Source organism: Neoarius graeffei, chromosome 3, assembly GCF_027579695.1.
Source record: "Neoarius graeffei isolate fNeoGra1 chromosome 3, fNeoGra1.pri, whole genome shotgun sequence".
NCBI lineage: Eukaryota > Metazoa > Chordata > Actinopteri > Siluriformes > Ariidae > Neoarius > Neoarius graeffei.
The window spans coordinates 34,415,282-34,430,232 of NC_083571.1; the positions used below are offsets into that span (position 1 = coordinate 34,415,282).

The 14,951-nt window shown below is 42.8% G+C and overlaps 1 protein-coding gene across 5 annotated transcripts in view; it reads right to left on the bottom strand.

Moving 5' to 3' along the window:
* Nucleotides 1-9,728, bottom strand: part of fat1a (FAT atypical cadherin 1a) — a 132,665-nt gene extending 122,937 nt beyond the window's left edge. For 4 of the 5 annotated variants that reach the window (XM_060916740.1, XM_060916741.1, XM_060916738.1 and 1 more), the window contains exons 1-2: nt 8,579-8,696; nt 2,949-6,238 (exon numbers count right to left, since the gene is read on the bottom strand). In XM_060916740.1, the coding sequence (XP_060772723.1) occupies nt 2,949-6,210 (3,262 nt within the window). In that variant the 5' untranslated portion in view covers nt 6,211-6,238; nt 8,579-8,696. Of the gene's footprint in view, nt 1-2,948; nt 6,239-8,578; nt 8,697-9,555 lie in introns of those variants that run through there. The other variant, XM_060916739.1, reaches the window with a different exon arrangement.
* Nucleotides 9,729-14,951: the final 5,223 nt, after the last annotated feature.

Genomic DNA, 14,951 nt, shown 5'->3' on the forward strand with positions numbered 1-14,951 from the left:
AAACTCTGCCACAACTTGCCAATCATTTCAATTGTGTGTTTCATTATGTTTTATTATTGTTATTATTAGTCTATTATTGTTATTGGTAATGGTAACGGTAAACATCCGTCAAAATGACCGACGGCCTTCAGATTTTTCCGTCATAGCTAAAAAAAATCCGTCAATGACGGACAATTGTCGGTTAACGCGACCTACGATGGTATGTCTACTTTTAGATGAGTTTCACGTCTTTACGACAGATACCTAAATGTGTGTTAGGTATTATTGTTGCAGTCTAAGCAGTCATTGTAGCAGCTAGATGAGCGAGAACCGAAAGGGTCTGTGCCATAAACCGTTATTTCTTCATGTCCAAAATGGCGGTCGCGTTTACGAAGGTCACGTGAGTGAAAAGGGTCTATACCACAGCAAATTTCCAATTTTATTTTTACTCATTAAACAATGCCATGTCATACTTTTTATCCATTATTCGTTACATGTTGTTTAATGTTGTCTGCAAAACAAGGTAGTTCCTGTTCTCACTTACGTATTAGCAGCTTAAAGGGTCTTGAAGGTGTCAGAAAACTTAACATTACACCTTCACCATGCTGACACTGGAGACTCCTCCCATAAATGATGAACAAGCATCTCTTCATAGAAAACTTCACCATGTCAAAGATAATAAGGGTGAATGTGAATGGCAACATGTGAATGTCTCAGAATTATATAATCTCAAGCGCATTGATTGTAACTTCCTTTCCATTCTTTCTCCCCTGTATCTAATCTGCGTCCAACAGGGAGCTGTTCTTGGCTCATGCATATTTACTTTGCCACCAGCCTTAGCCGTAATCCTTAACAATGGACTTTAGCGCGAGACAATTCCATCCCTGCTGGCACTTCTAGATTACTAAGGTCATGGAAGGCAGAAGACCGGGTCAGGTAGGGGTTGACCTGCAACGTTTCAGGGTTAAAATGCAGTGCCAATGAGACTACTCCTCAGGTGTCATGGCTGACTAAATATAATCAATATCAAGCTGAGATTTGTCAGTGGGCAGCCTGCTAAGTCCAAGCAATTATTTCGCACCATTTAGCATTTAATGGATGAAGAGGGGAAAAAAGTGACTATATGACTTGGAGTTGGAATATCTGGCAGAAAGATGCTGTCAAGTCAAGGTAAACCTTATCATCAGTCAGGAGATTGCAAGTTTGAATCCTGGGAGCCAAGAGGACAAAATTTGCCATGCTCTCTGGGTAGCAGGGGCATCAATCCATCTCCACTGTCAATCAGAGCAACACTACCCGACCATAATCATCTGTGAGCTCAAGTATGCAGAAGATGGTGAATAGCATGGGTGTGTTACGCTGCTTTGACGTGTCTTGGAAGACAGATGTGTTAGGTGATATCAAGGATATCGCAGGCCCTGGTTACACGACAGCTCATGATGGGTTTGCGAATACTTCGCGATGAAAAATTGATGGCATTGCCACCAATCGTGCGATACATGGCAAATGTTCTCCGAGCTTGGTGAGTTGTTTGTTGGTGTGTTTCCACCTCGGGAGTGGCCAAAAACATTGCAATAAATTTCAATGCATGCACTGAAATTTGGTGGCAATGTTTTCGTCAGCAAACTAAGCATTGAATACTCGCAGATGGGTTTGGGAATATTTCCTGAAGCTTGGAGGAGCATTGCCACTAAAACGCCTCGTTTTCATCGATAACCCATCACAAAGCATTGCGAGCTGTATTGTGACCGTAGCCTCAGGAAAGCATATTGTGACAGGATTTATCACATCAGTGATGTCATGGAATCTGCATTGGATTCGGATCCAACGTTTTCTGTGAGTTTCTTTATCCTCCCCAGTGTGTTGGCGACTCCACCAAAATAAATGATCAGTAACCTCATACTGAATGAGGCAAAACAAGCTCCATGATACTGGGCAAGCAAAATGACTGGCAGATGGTCCTGTAGGGGAAGAATCAGCAGCGCATCCTGTCATGCTAAATTTACCACTGCCGAAAGTGAGATTTCCCTACAGGGATCCCTAACAGCCACGTCTAATTTACCCTCCTTAATGAAGTGCCCTGCCCCACCTTCATCTAAACGAATGCTTGATGCATTTTATAGAGTTTTTCCAAAGAACTTTTCAAAATGACATTGCACAGTACATGCAGAAATCCCTAATGTTTTATTTATGATCATTTCACAAACCCCTTTGTACATTCATTATGTATACCGCATGAACACATTATCAGAAAGAGAAAAAAGCAGAAGCGGACATTAAAGGTATACATGAAAGTCTGTGCAAAAGTATTACATAGATACGGTGTGCCAAGCAACCGTTAGAATTCCAGACAGCTTATTTTTAAGCTTTTTTGGCACAGGTGCTCCCAGTAACCAGCTGAGTGAAGTATAAATAGAGTCTTTGTGTGACATTAATGAGGTCAGGTTTTGACTTTTGCAACTGAAATATGGTTTAATTCAAACAGCAACGGGTTCCTTTATCGAATATTACTAGGGTAGACCAGTGATCTTAAATAAGCTATCAACTCAGATACCCAAACCAGATTATCTTAGAATACAGAAGGAAAATAAGTAAAAAAGGAAAATTGCAGGAGGTTGAGAGTGTTGGTGGGTGGTGGATTGGCAGTGATGTGGGGGAAGTGCTCAGCAACTAGTTTGGAATGTTTATGACAGGTCTGAAAGACAGCTGCTCCATCTGTTCCTGCCACCAATTCTTCCTCCTTATGCTGGAAAACCAAAAGTTCCTTCTCAACACAGTCCCAACTGCACAACTGCATATGCTCCTGACTTCTGAAATTAAACCCTCTTCTTGCTTTGCAATACAGTACCGACCTTCGCTTAGATCACTGATCAGATTCATGCTTCATGAAATATTTATGAATTTATGAACAAACATTTCACATCCAATCTCAACCTGAGCAGCGATGAGGAACATGCAGAACAACTCACCAGTTTCTTCATCAATGGCAAAGATCCCCAGTCCAGATCCATCTCGAATCGAGTAGCGAATCTCCCCGTCTCTTCCTTTGTCCTCATCCTGGGCCGTTACTTTCATGACCAACGTTCCAATTGGCACATCCTCTTTGATAAATCCCTTATCCACAAATGACGGGAACCATGGTCGATGTAAATTCTCGTTCACGTCCACCACCTCCACCTCGACATGACAGGTCGAGGATAAAGCAATCGGTTTTCCTTTGTCCTTGGCCCTTGCTACAAGTTTGTAAACTTGTTTTTTCTCATAATCCAGATTCTGTACAATTCGAACTGCGCCACTGAGTTTGTCTACTTCAAATTTCCCGTCACCACTGTCGACAAGGCTATAGCGTACCTGGCTCGAAGTTCCTACATCTGGATCATGGGCTTCCAACCACATAATAACAGTACCAAGAGGCAGGTCCTCACGGACTTTTACCCGATAATTGGGAGGTATAAATTTTGGAGGATTGTCATTCACATCTTCAAGTGTGATTTTAAGTGACACGGTCGATACAAGCTGAGGTTCAACAGTAGCCTGGTCACGGGCTGCTATCCTGAGCACCAACTCAGCCTGAACCTCACGATCTAAAGGCTTTTTGACCCGAACCACTCCAGTCTCCTCGTCAATAGCAAACTGATCTGTGTCTGCCAATATAGAATACCTAACAACACCATTATCTCCCAGATCTCTATCTTTGGCTTCGACCTGAATGATTTCAGTCCCTACAGCCGTGTTTTCATTTATTTCCACTGAATATGTGCCTTGTAGAAACTGTGGGCTGTTATCATTAGCATCTGTTACCTTGATGTCAAGCAGGCGAGATGACGACTTCTGAGGTATTCCGAGGTCATACACGGTGACATTTAGTGTGTAATGATCAGACGTCTCTCTGTCAAGTGGCGTATACACTTTAAGCCAACCATCATTCATGTCAACTTCAAACCGACTTTCTGTGTCACCTCCAGATATGACATAAACCAGCTTTCCGTTGAAACCACTGTCAGAGTCGGAAGCGCTCAAATGGACAATCCGAGCCCCAACAGGCAGATCCTCTTTGACCTCAATGACGCTTGGGAATGATTCTGCGAACTGAGGTGTAAAGCGATTGACGGCATGAAGGTCTAAAAAGTTATCATCTGGTTCTATTTGGCTGTGGATTTTACTGCCTTGCAGCAATTTTTCTGCCAACATGGTGGCTACACCAGTGTCAACACACTTGACTTGAACCGGTTTTCGCGGAGTGACGACAGTTATGTTCAAGAAGATTGCTGGAGTTTCATGTTCTCCATCGCTGGCTACGATCTGCAAGCTGTACAAGGATGTCTTTGCTGCTTCACCCTCACTCAGGGACTGCTTTAGGGACAACACCCCTGAATTGGGGTTCAACTCGAAAAGATCCAGGTCGTTGCCAGCTTTAATCATGTACCTGACTAGCTGAAGCTCATCAGCATCAATGGCAGATACAGTTGTGATCTGTTCTCCATTGCCATGATCTCTGGGCACGGTTACCTGGCAATCCACGTTCTCAAACAGAGGATTGTTGTCATTCAGATTGCTCAGGGTGATTGTGACTTGTGTCTCCACCTCACGTCGGAAGGGTTCACCCCAATCTGATGCACGTACTCGTAAATTATAAATCCTTGGCATCAACTCATAATCAAGTGGTTCTGAGGTACTGATAACACCAGTAAAGTAGTCAATAACAAAAGGCTGGGGATTTATATTAGCAATACTATATGTGACGTAGCCATTCTCTCCACTGTCCAAATCTGTGGCTTTCACTGTTAGAACACTGGTGCCTACTGGCATGTTTTCATCAACACTGGCCTTGTAAGATGACTGCTGAAACTCTGGGGCATTATTGTTCACGTCAATCACATCGATAATAACTTTGGTGGCTGCTTTTCTGTCACTAATAATTACCTCTAATTCATAGTGTGGCAAAGAGTCAGCATGGATGGGTCCAGCTGTTGTAATTAAACCAGTGTCTGAATTGATTGCAAAGGGAATTTTGTCCAATTTATGTTTGAAAGCATACTTCAATTGGGGATATTTTGGCACAGCTGTTACTATTACAACCGGAGTGTGCAGTGGAGCAAATTCACTTATATTGGCCCTGTAAACAGACTGTTCAAATTTAGGGGGCCCTACTTTAAATTGTGGGGAAGCGATGTGGATGACTTTAGCTGAAGAAAACTGGGGTGGGTTTCCTTTATCTTTAGCTTGCAAAGTGAGGTTGTAACCATATGGTTGACTATCCCAGTCGATTTCCTTCACTGCTTTAATTCTGTATTCCTTACTGCCGGGAATGGTTCTCATAGCTCGAAACTGCTGTAAAGGGTCTCCTGCTACCACACTAAGAGATGCTATTTCACCATTGGCTCCTTGGTCATCATCTTCAACAGTCACTACAGCGTAAGTCGGGTCTTTGTCCGTGTTGGAAGGTGCTAGAGTGACAGCGGTGATGACTGGGGCATTCTCATTAGCCTGCTCCACACGTACCGTTAGTTTAGCCATACTGCTAAACCCACTGCTCCCATATAGCTTCATCCCACGATCTACTGCTAATATCTCCAATTCATACTGCTTTGTCTCTGCATAATCTAGTTTTCCAGTTAGAGTAACCACCCCACTTGTGGGATGGACCGCAAACATGTCTGTCCACCCCCTAAAGCTGTAGTAGAACTCTCCATTCGTACCGGTGTCCGCATCCGTTGCCATGACCTTGGCAATGCTACTGCGGATTGCTGTGTTCTCTGGCAAGGACACAGTGTAAGAGGTGGGAGAGAACAGAGGCCGGAGGTCATTGGTATCTAGTACCTGAACCATGACTCGGGCTCGTGCCTCTGCATTTGAGTTCCTTTCCACAGCTTTGACCGTCAGCAAATAGTGGTCTCGGACCTCCCGGTTAAGAATAGAACTGCTGCTTCCTTTGGTCCTTATTCGCAAATAGGTAAAGTCCCCCAATTGATACTCCTCAGCTTTGAAAAGGTTCTCATTGTCACCTGACACGATTTTGTACCGTATGTCCCATGAAGGGTCTGTTTTGTAGATGCCCATTTTGACAGGGCCTTCCAAGTATGTTTTAGCAGCAGAGTTTTCGAATATGGTGGCATTGTAAACAGGACGGGTGAAGTGTAGATCGGACTTTGCATCCAGCCCTTGGTTTCGGGTGCCACTGCACAGGAGCAGCAGCAGCAGAGCCAGCAGCGAAGTCACCTGGATCTGCATGGTTGCAGAGCACTCTTCACCAAACCAGCTGCACAAAAAGAAAAAGGATTATAAGAAAAAGGTGTCTTGTACAGCTATTTTACACAATTTTATAACCGAACCAATAACCAATTCATGATAATGACATCTATAATAACATCTCTGATCATGCTTTCCACCACAGACCACTTGGCTATGCTTTACAGATCCTCAGGGTCCTGAGATGCCAGACTGAGAACCATTGATTAAAACAGGGAAGAAAATCTATACCACGGCTTCTCAAACTTTTTGCAGCCAGGGATGCCTTCAACTGTAAAATTCCTCAAACCTTCTTAGTTCAGACAGACCATAATCCAGTAATTCAAACATTAAGTTCCTTATTCCAATGTGTACAATAATATTTTGACTATTTATTAGAGCAATAAAGTTTACCGACCTCATGGGTATGTGTTCTGGACCTCACTTTGAGAACCACTGTATTTATACTACACTCAAAGGAAAATCAAATGCAGTCACGGTCAGGAAAGTTAATAAAGTCTATAAGCAATGTGTTAGGATTAAGCCAGTTTTCCATAGTAACTTCAGCTGCCTTTTAAGATACCAGAGTGTACAGGATGATCTGGATAAAAAATTTTAACAGGCTGCATGATCTTTATTACACAGTATACAATAAAGATCCTCTAACTACGGAGCTGTAATTCTTCCATGAATCCGGATCCGGAAATCAGCTTGTGCAGAAAACAGGCTCGCATAAACACAAATGTTGAGTTAAGACAACTCTTTTTTTAATGTCATTTGTGTCATTTAAGTTTTGCCATTGTCACTACCATATTTGTAGCTGTTCCCTACTTGTAGCTGTTCTGACACTGCCAGAACTTTGTCGTTATGGGACTGAATTGACTGCCATTAATGGGAGTATGTCACGTTATTCAATCTACGACCATCAATCTCAACTCATGAGCAAAGAATTCTTTTGCTATTTTTGTCTGCGACAGCAAAATCGTCCAGCGTAAAGTCAGCTTTAAGGAATCATTCTGTGATCAGATACCCCGTTGCTTCACATTTCTGAAATGAAACAAATCTTAATGGCAAATCAACCCTTGTGCAGCAGATATGATACGATCCACGTCAGGCTGAACGGTCGTTCCTCTCTCCTATCTCTTATTTCCAGGTTCGCTAGTCTCAACAAGCGCCGCAACAGGACCTAGTGGTGAATGATTAACGCTAGCGCTCCCCGGATGTTGGATGGAAGCAGTCTGTCCTGGATATATTACACAAATACAGTACACACATTCCATCCTCTGGTTGTTATGAGATTCGTAATCTTTTAGGAGCTGTTTAGCCTGGGACGCATGAAACATTCCACAGAGATACGGACATTCTACAAAGCCTCCATGGTTTGGATTATTACCACAACACAGCAGTTCAGTTGGTCATGGAGATATTGCATATTTCATAAGGCGTATGTAATTAATTCAGATATGCCAGGGGTTTAGAGCAGGGTTGCACTTGGGGATCGCTTTAGCTGTAAAAGAAATTACCACACACACACCTCTTGCCTTTCAGGCACAGATTTATAATCATAATCCAGCTCACAAAATATTAGCTTCATCATTACCTTTAAATTAAATGTATACAAGCATACTGTGGCAATTCATTAGACACAGGGAGAGGGAAATGTTTATTCCTGAAATAATCACTCAGAACATTTTAAGCCCAAGTTGATATTATTATTATTATTATTATTATTATTATGAATAGTCTTGATAAAAAAAAATAAATCTCACACACACACACATTTCGAGAACAACAGATTTAGACGAAATTAAAGAATAAGAACTTTTTTCTCCACTGGTGCAGGAGTATAGCTCCACAGAGCAAAGTGAACATGTCGAGCATTTACACTTCGTGCACCTTCAATCCGACTTTTACCGACTTGTAACACGCACGCGGTCACTTTGAAGCACGTCTTTGATTTGTGTAACACCAAAGAGACAAACAAACAAACAAACAGTTCAACAAAAGCGACTTGTTACATTGTAAAGCCCAATATCCCAACCCCCCGCGCGCGCGCTTCAAGCCCCGCAGCCAGATGCACGGATGCGGGTTCAAACAAAGCCTGCAGGAACCAACCTAAACATTTATACATTCAACCAGCATAGCAAAACATCACACATTTACTAATACAAACATCCCCCACCCTCTCTCTCTCTCTCTCTCTCTCTCTCTCTCTCTTTTTTTAAATGATCATGATCAAGTTTCACCCAGTGCCAACTAAGCAGTCAGTCATTACAAATCCGACGGGGCAAAAACTTTTACGCACTGAAGTTCTGAACATCTGGGGAAAAAATATATCATGTTAATTCTTTCCTTTTAAAGTCTTTCCTACCTGATCCGACTCTAACACCTCTGGTTTGGTGGTTTTTCATGGAGTTTATAAATTCCCAGTTTGTACATGGCAGCAAAAAGAAACCCTTCTTCTTCTCTCACCGTGCTCGCACTAATGCGCTCTTCTCTCTCTCTCTCTCTCTCTCTCTCTCTCTCATTACTCTACCCTTCTCTACTCTCTCCTCTGTAGCATGCCCCCAAAATAGTACGCCACTTAACGACTGGCACTCTACCTAGCACACTAGTATGCACTTTTTTTTTTTTTTTTATCCCTCCGCCTCACCGCAGACTCAAAAGACCGGATCTACTTCCCTCTGGCACGAAGATTCAACAAAAAAAGAAAGAAAGAAAGAAAATAGTTACTATTAAAAGAAAGTAGTATGGTTTGCAATGTCGCTCAAACTTTAGAACTCTATAAAGCACACTGAAGGAACTCTTTTGTGCTCTGCTGAAGGCGCTTTTTAGTGTGACGAGAAAAAAGAACAGAACAGAACAGAAAAGAAAAGCATGCCGGCTTGTGAAGTTTAAATACAGGTTACAGTGGAGTAACCGTCAACTGGGTTGCCATGTTGGTTAAATCTACAGTAAGGTTTGTTATAGTTTACATTTGGAACACTATTTATATTTTGGAATGGTGTTCATTTGTTAGATTTAGAGGTTTATAAGAGGAATATTTTGGTGTGGAAATGGGTCAATTTTTTTGCGGGATAAAAAGTGTTTCTAATCTGGCAACCCGAGCCTCTGGGTTTCCCTGAGCGCGAGCGAGCGCGAGCCGGTGGTTGCAGCCGTGCCGGAGCTCGTGCTCCCACTCGCGGGCGATGGCGCTCGTTCACCGCGGAGCTCCGGTAATGTCCATGCAAGGAGGTTTACAGGAAAAACAGTGCACGCGCAGAAGAATACTACTACTGCTACTAATTATAATTATTATTATTGTTATTATTATTATTAAGTTGAAGTCTGGCTCAGAGGCGCACTCACCGCGCGCGCAGGCGGCCGCCGCTTCAAAGTTTTCGCCGTTCAGTTAAATTCTGAGCGCGCGAGCATCTCTCCGAGAATGGTCCGCGTGCGGCTCCGACTACATCTCCACACTCCGCCGGCCTCCTCTCTTCTCCTCCTCTCTTCTCCTCTCCTCTCCTCCTCTCCTCTTCTCCTCTTCTCCTCCTCTCTTCTCCTCTCCTCTCCTCCTCTCCTCTTCTCCTCTTCTCCTCCTCTCTTCTCCTCTTCTCCACTCCTCGTTCGGCTCAACGCGCGCGCAACAACAGCACCAACACAGAACAGGAGCGCGACGCCCGCACGCGCCAACTGCCAACTCCAGATTCCCGCACACGCGGCGGAGGCGCACGGAGTCTAGAGAGAGCGGGGCAAGGACTGACGTCACGGGAAGCGCCGACATCAAAAGACAGACAGATAGATAGATAGATAGATAGATAGATAGATAGATAGATAGATAGATAGATAGATAGATAGAGAGATGGGTAGATAGATAGATAGATAGATAGATAGATAGATAGATAGATAGATAGATAGATAGATAGATGCAGACAGACAGCGAGACAGATAGATAGATAGATAGATAGATAGATAGATAGATAGATAGATAGATAGATAGATAGATAGATAGATGCAGACAGACAGACAGATAGATAGATAGATAGATAGATAGATAGATAGATAGATAGATAGATAGATAGATAGAGTGGTGCTTGAAAGTTTGTGAACCCTTTAGAATTTTCTCTATTTCTGCATAAATATGACCTAAAACATCATCAGATTTTCACACAAGTCCTAAAAGTAAATAAAGAGAACCCAGTTAAACAAACGAGGCAAAAATATTATATTTGGTCGTTTATTTATTGAGGAAAATGATCCAATATTACATATCTGTGAGTGGCAAAAGTATGTGAACCTTTGCTTTCAGTATCTGGTGTGACCCCCTTGTGCAGCAATAACTGCAACTAAATGTTTGCGGTAACTGTTGATCAGTCCTGCACACCGGCTTGGAGGAATTTTAGCCCATTCCTCCGTACAGAACAGCTTCAACTCTGGGATGTTGGTGGGTTTCCTCACATGAACTGCTCGCTTCAGGTCCTTCCACAACATTTCCATTGGATTAAGGTCAGGACTTTGACTTGGCCATTCCAAAACATTAACTTTATTCTTCTTCAACCATTCTTTGGTAGAACAACTTGTGTGCTTAGGGTCGTTGTCCTGCTGCATGACCCACCTTCTCTTGAGATTCAGTTCATGGACAGATGTCCTGACATTTACCTTTATAATTCGCTGGTATAATTCAGAATTTATTGTTCCATCAATGATGGCAAGCCGTCCTGGCCCAGATGCAGCAAAACAGGCCCAAACCATGATACTACCACCACCATGTTTCACAGATGGGATAAGGTTCTTATGCTGGAGTGCAGTGTTTTCCTTTCTCCAAACATAACGCTTCTCATTTAAACCAAAAAGTTCTATTTTGGTCTCATCTGTCCACAAAACATTTTTTCAATAGCCTTCTGGCTTGTCCACGTGATCTTTAGCAAACTGTAGATGAGCAGCAATGTTCTTTTTGGAGAGCAGTGGCTTTCTCCTTGCAACCCTGCCATGCACACCATTGTTGTTCAGTGTTCCCCTGATGGTGGACTCATGAACATAAACATTAGCCAATGTGAGAGAGGCCTTCAGTTGCTTAGAAGTTACCCTGGGGTCCTTTGTGACCTCGCTGACTATTACACGCCTTGCTCTTGGAGTGATCTTTGTTGGTCGCCCACTCCTGGGGAGGCTAACAATAGTTTTGAATTTCCTCCATTTGTACACAATCTGTCTGACTGTGGATTAGTGGAGTCCAAACTCTTTAGAGATGGTTTTGTAACCTTTTCCAGCCTGATGAGCATCAACAACACTTTTTCTGAGATCCTCAGAAATCTCCTTTGTTCATGTCATGATACACTTCCACAAACATGTGTTGTGAAGATCAGACTTTGATAGATCCCTGTTCTTTAAATAAAACAGGGTGCCCACTCACACCTGATTGTCATCCCATTGATTGAAAACACCTGACTCTAATTTCACCTTCAAATTAACTGCTAATCCTAGAGGTTCACATACTTTTGCCACTCACAGATATGTAATATTGGATCATTTTCCTCAATAAATAAATGACCAAGTATAATATTTTTGTCTCATTTGTTTAACTGGGTTCTCTTTATCTCCTTTTAGGACTTGTGTGAAAATCTGATGATGTTTTAGGTCATATTTATGCAGAAATATAGAAAATTCTAAAGGGTTCACAAACTTTCAAGCACCACTGTAGATAGATGCAGACAGACAGCGAGACAGATGGACAGATAGATAGGCAGATAGATAGATAGATAGATAGATAGATAGATAGATAGATAGATAGATAGATAGATAGATAGATAGATAGATAGATAGATAGATAGATAGATAGAGCGTTAGTACCTACATCTGTGTCTAATTAAGTTTTATCAAAGCCACATTTGGCTGAGAGCCCGAGGGAATGGGGGTGCCAGGTTCTGAGAGAGAGAGAGAGAGAGAGAGAGAGAGAGAGAGACTAAGTCCAGCACATGAACATTCAAGTGTCACCCTCTTTCCCAAGAAAACCTCCCCCATGCCTTCTTTTACACGCACACACACACAAAGCTTTAACTGGATTCCGGTTTGGTGATCTTGTGAAGAGCTCCAGAGCTTTTGATCTTCATAGCATTGAAACATTCCATTGTTGGCCCAGGGATGGCCTTGAAAAACGAACAGCACATCTGTATGTGTGTGTGTGTGTGTGTGTGTGTGTGTGTGTGTGTGTGTGTGTACTTCACTGAATTTGTTAATCCACTGATTAAATGTCTAACCTGGCCCACATGCTCCATTGTTACCTTCTTGTATGTTTTGTGGGTGTAGTCCTACTCCAACACATTTACTTGTCTGGTTCCTTTCCTAAACATCACCTTTCATTTTCTCTTTTCACACCAGTTGGTTCATGTATTTCTTCCAACACCAGCAGTGAAAATTCCAACATACCTAAATGTTGTCAATCAGCCAAAACCTTTCAGCCTCATCTTAATATCTGTGTCCACGTGTGCAGGGCCTCACTGTCTGAAGTCAGCTTCTGTAGTTTTGCACTGGAGCGCTGAGGGTAATGCAGCTAACAAATACTATCTCACCTTAAATCTCTTCCATTGCCATTACAAATGACAAAGGAGTATTACAAAAGGTTCATGCAGTTTTACATCACCTTCTGGAGAAATGACTCTCGTGCCTCATTTCATACTTTCACTTGATTCCACAGAGTAAGTGACCCTAAATAGTTAATTAAACTGTTAATGACTGGTGAAGTGTTTCTGCTCTCCCATCCCCAGGGACACTTCTGTGCTACACCTGAGCAAATCCTCTCTGTGATCACATCCCTGACTCATCAGACTGATGCTTCACAGGTTGAACCGCTTTGCTGAAGCAGAACTCAGATTTCTGGTCTTTTACACTTGGTACACTTGTATTTTTACACTGTAATGATTTATTATCCCATTGGGAACCGAGGGAGTCTGAGGCCAAGTTTACATTAGACCGTATCTGTCTCGTTTTCTTCGCGGATGCACTGTCCGTTCACATTAAAACGCCGGGAAATGCCGGGAAACGGGAATCCACCAGAGCCCACGTATTCAATCCAGTTCGTGTCTGGTCCGGTGCTGTGTAAACATTGAGAATATGTGGATACGCTGTGATGAGCTCTAGCTGACGTTGTCATTGGACAACGTCACTGTGACAATCACCTTCCTGATTCGCTGGCGTTGGGATCTCACACACAGCGGCTCAGTCCCGAATCACTGCTCGTGCGCTTCACTTGCACGCTCTGTGAGCTACGCAGGGCTAGAGTGCGCACCCTCCAGAGGGCACTCGCTGTTCAGGGCGGAGTGATTTGGAGCGCAGGAGGAAGCGCTGAGCCGCACTGAGGTTTATTTACACATTTCAACTTATTTACCTCCTTCAGGCGCTTAAACTCAGTGAGAACATGAACATCACAGCCAGGTGTGTTTATTTGCTGGAGAAGGTGTTCGCTTGCCATCCTTCCACTTGCAAGTGGTGAGTGACTTGCGCATGCCCGATATGCACTGGGATCATGTGACGTGCCGTCTAATTAGTCATGTGATTAGCGTATCCGTGTATTGGCGTTCCTGTGTGCACGCGAATGGTGTATTGGCGTTGCTGTGTGTATGCGAATCATTTTAAAAACGTTAATCTGATGATCCGCTGATTCAAAATAATGTAAACAGGGCCTGAGGCAATGTTGGTGCTGCTGCTTGGAGACTATCCTTACAAAGTGTGTAATATAACACACCAAGTGTAATTACTATATTATGACACTGTGATAAGGTATCATGTCGCTAAACACATTTGAAGGACAACATGATTTAATCACCTTGGACACTGTTTAAGTTCATGTCCATTCCCATGGTTCTTGATTTAATTCTCAGGGTTCTATTCACATGAAGCAGTGAATTATTATATTATATTATATTATATTATATTATATTATATTATATTATATTATATTATATTATATTATATTATATTATATTATTCTTAGGCTCTGGGGCCTAAGGTTGGTGGTATTCCTTGCCCCTAACATGGGTAAGATGGGTTGGAGCAACAGAAATGGACAAGCTATGTGTTTATGATTGAGGTTTGTAGCATCCTAAATCCTAATGAAACATCTTGTCCATCTCTGCTGATCCAACCCATCTAACCCATGTCAGGGGCAAGGAATACCATCAACCTTAACCTCCTAAGCCTAAGAATACCATCCAGTCCCTTCCAACTATCTATGCTTATTCAGTCTGACTAAGTCTCTCCAACTATAAACCCTTCCAACCCAACTGTCCATGACTGTCCATGCCCATCCAACCTACCCAAGCTCATCCTGCCACCAAGCCTGCCCAATTCATGCAAGTCTACAAGCCCAGCAAAATTTCTCAGCCTGTCCAACCTATTCACCTCATCCCAACTAGACCAAGCCCATTCAAGCCCATCCAGCTGTCTAAGCCTGTCCAATCTGTACAAACCTGTCTTCCCTGTCCATGCCCATCCAACCTACCCAAGCTCATACAACTCCTGTTAAGCTTGTCAAGCTCATGCAAATCCATCCATCCTGTCCAAGTCTTTCCAACATGTATAATCCCATCAAACTGTCCAACACATTCAAGCCCATCCAACCATCCATGACTCTTCAATCCACACAAGCCTGCTCAACCTCTGAAATCCAGTTAAAATAGTCAAACTTTATCCAACCCTTCCAATCCCTCCAATCTGTGCAAGCCTGTTGTGGCAACAAGCACATGGTCGACTGTGAAGAGACAGCTGTTTTT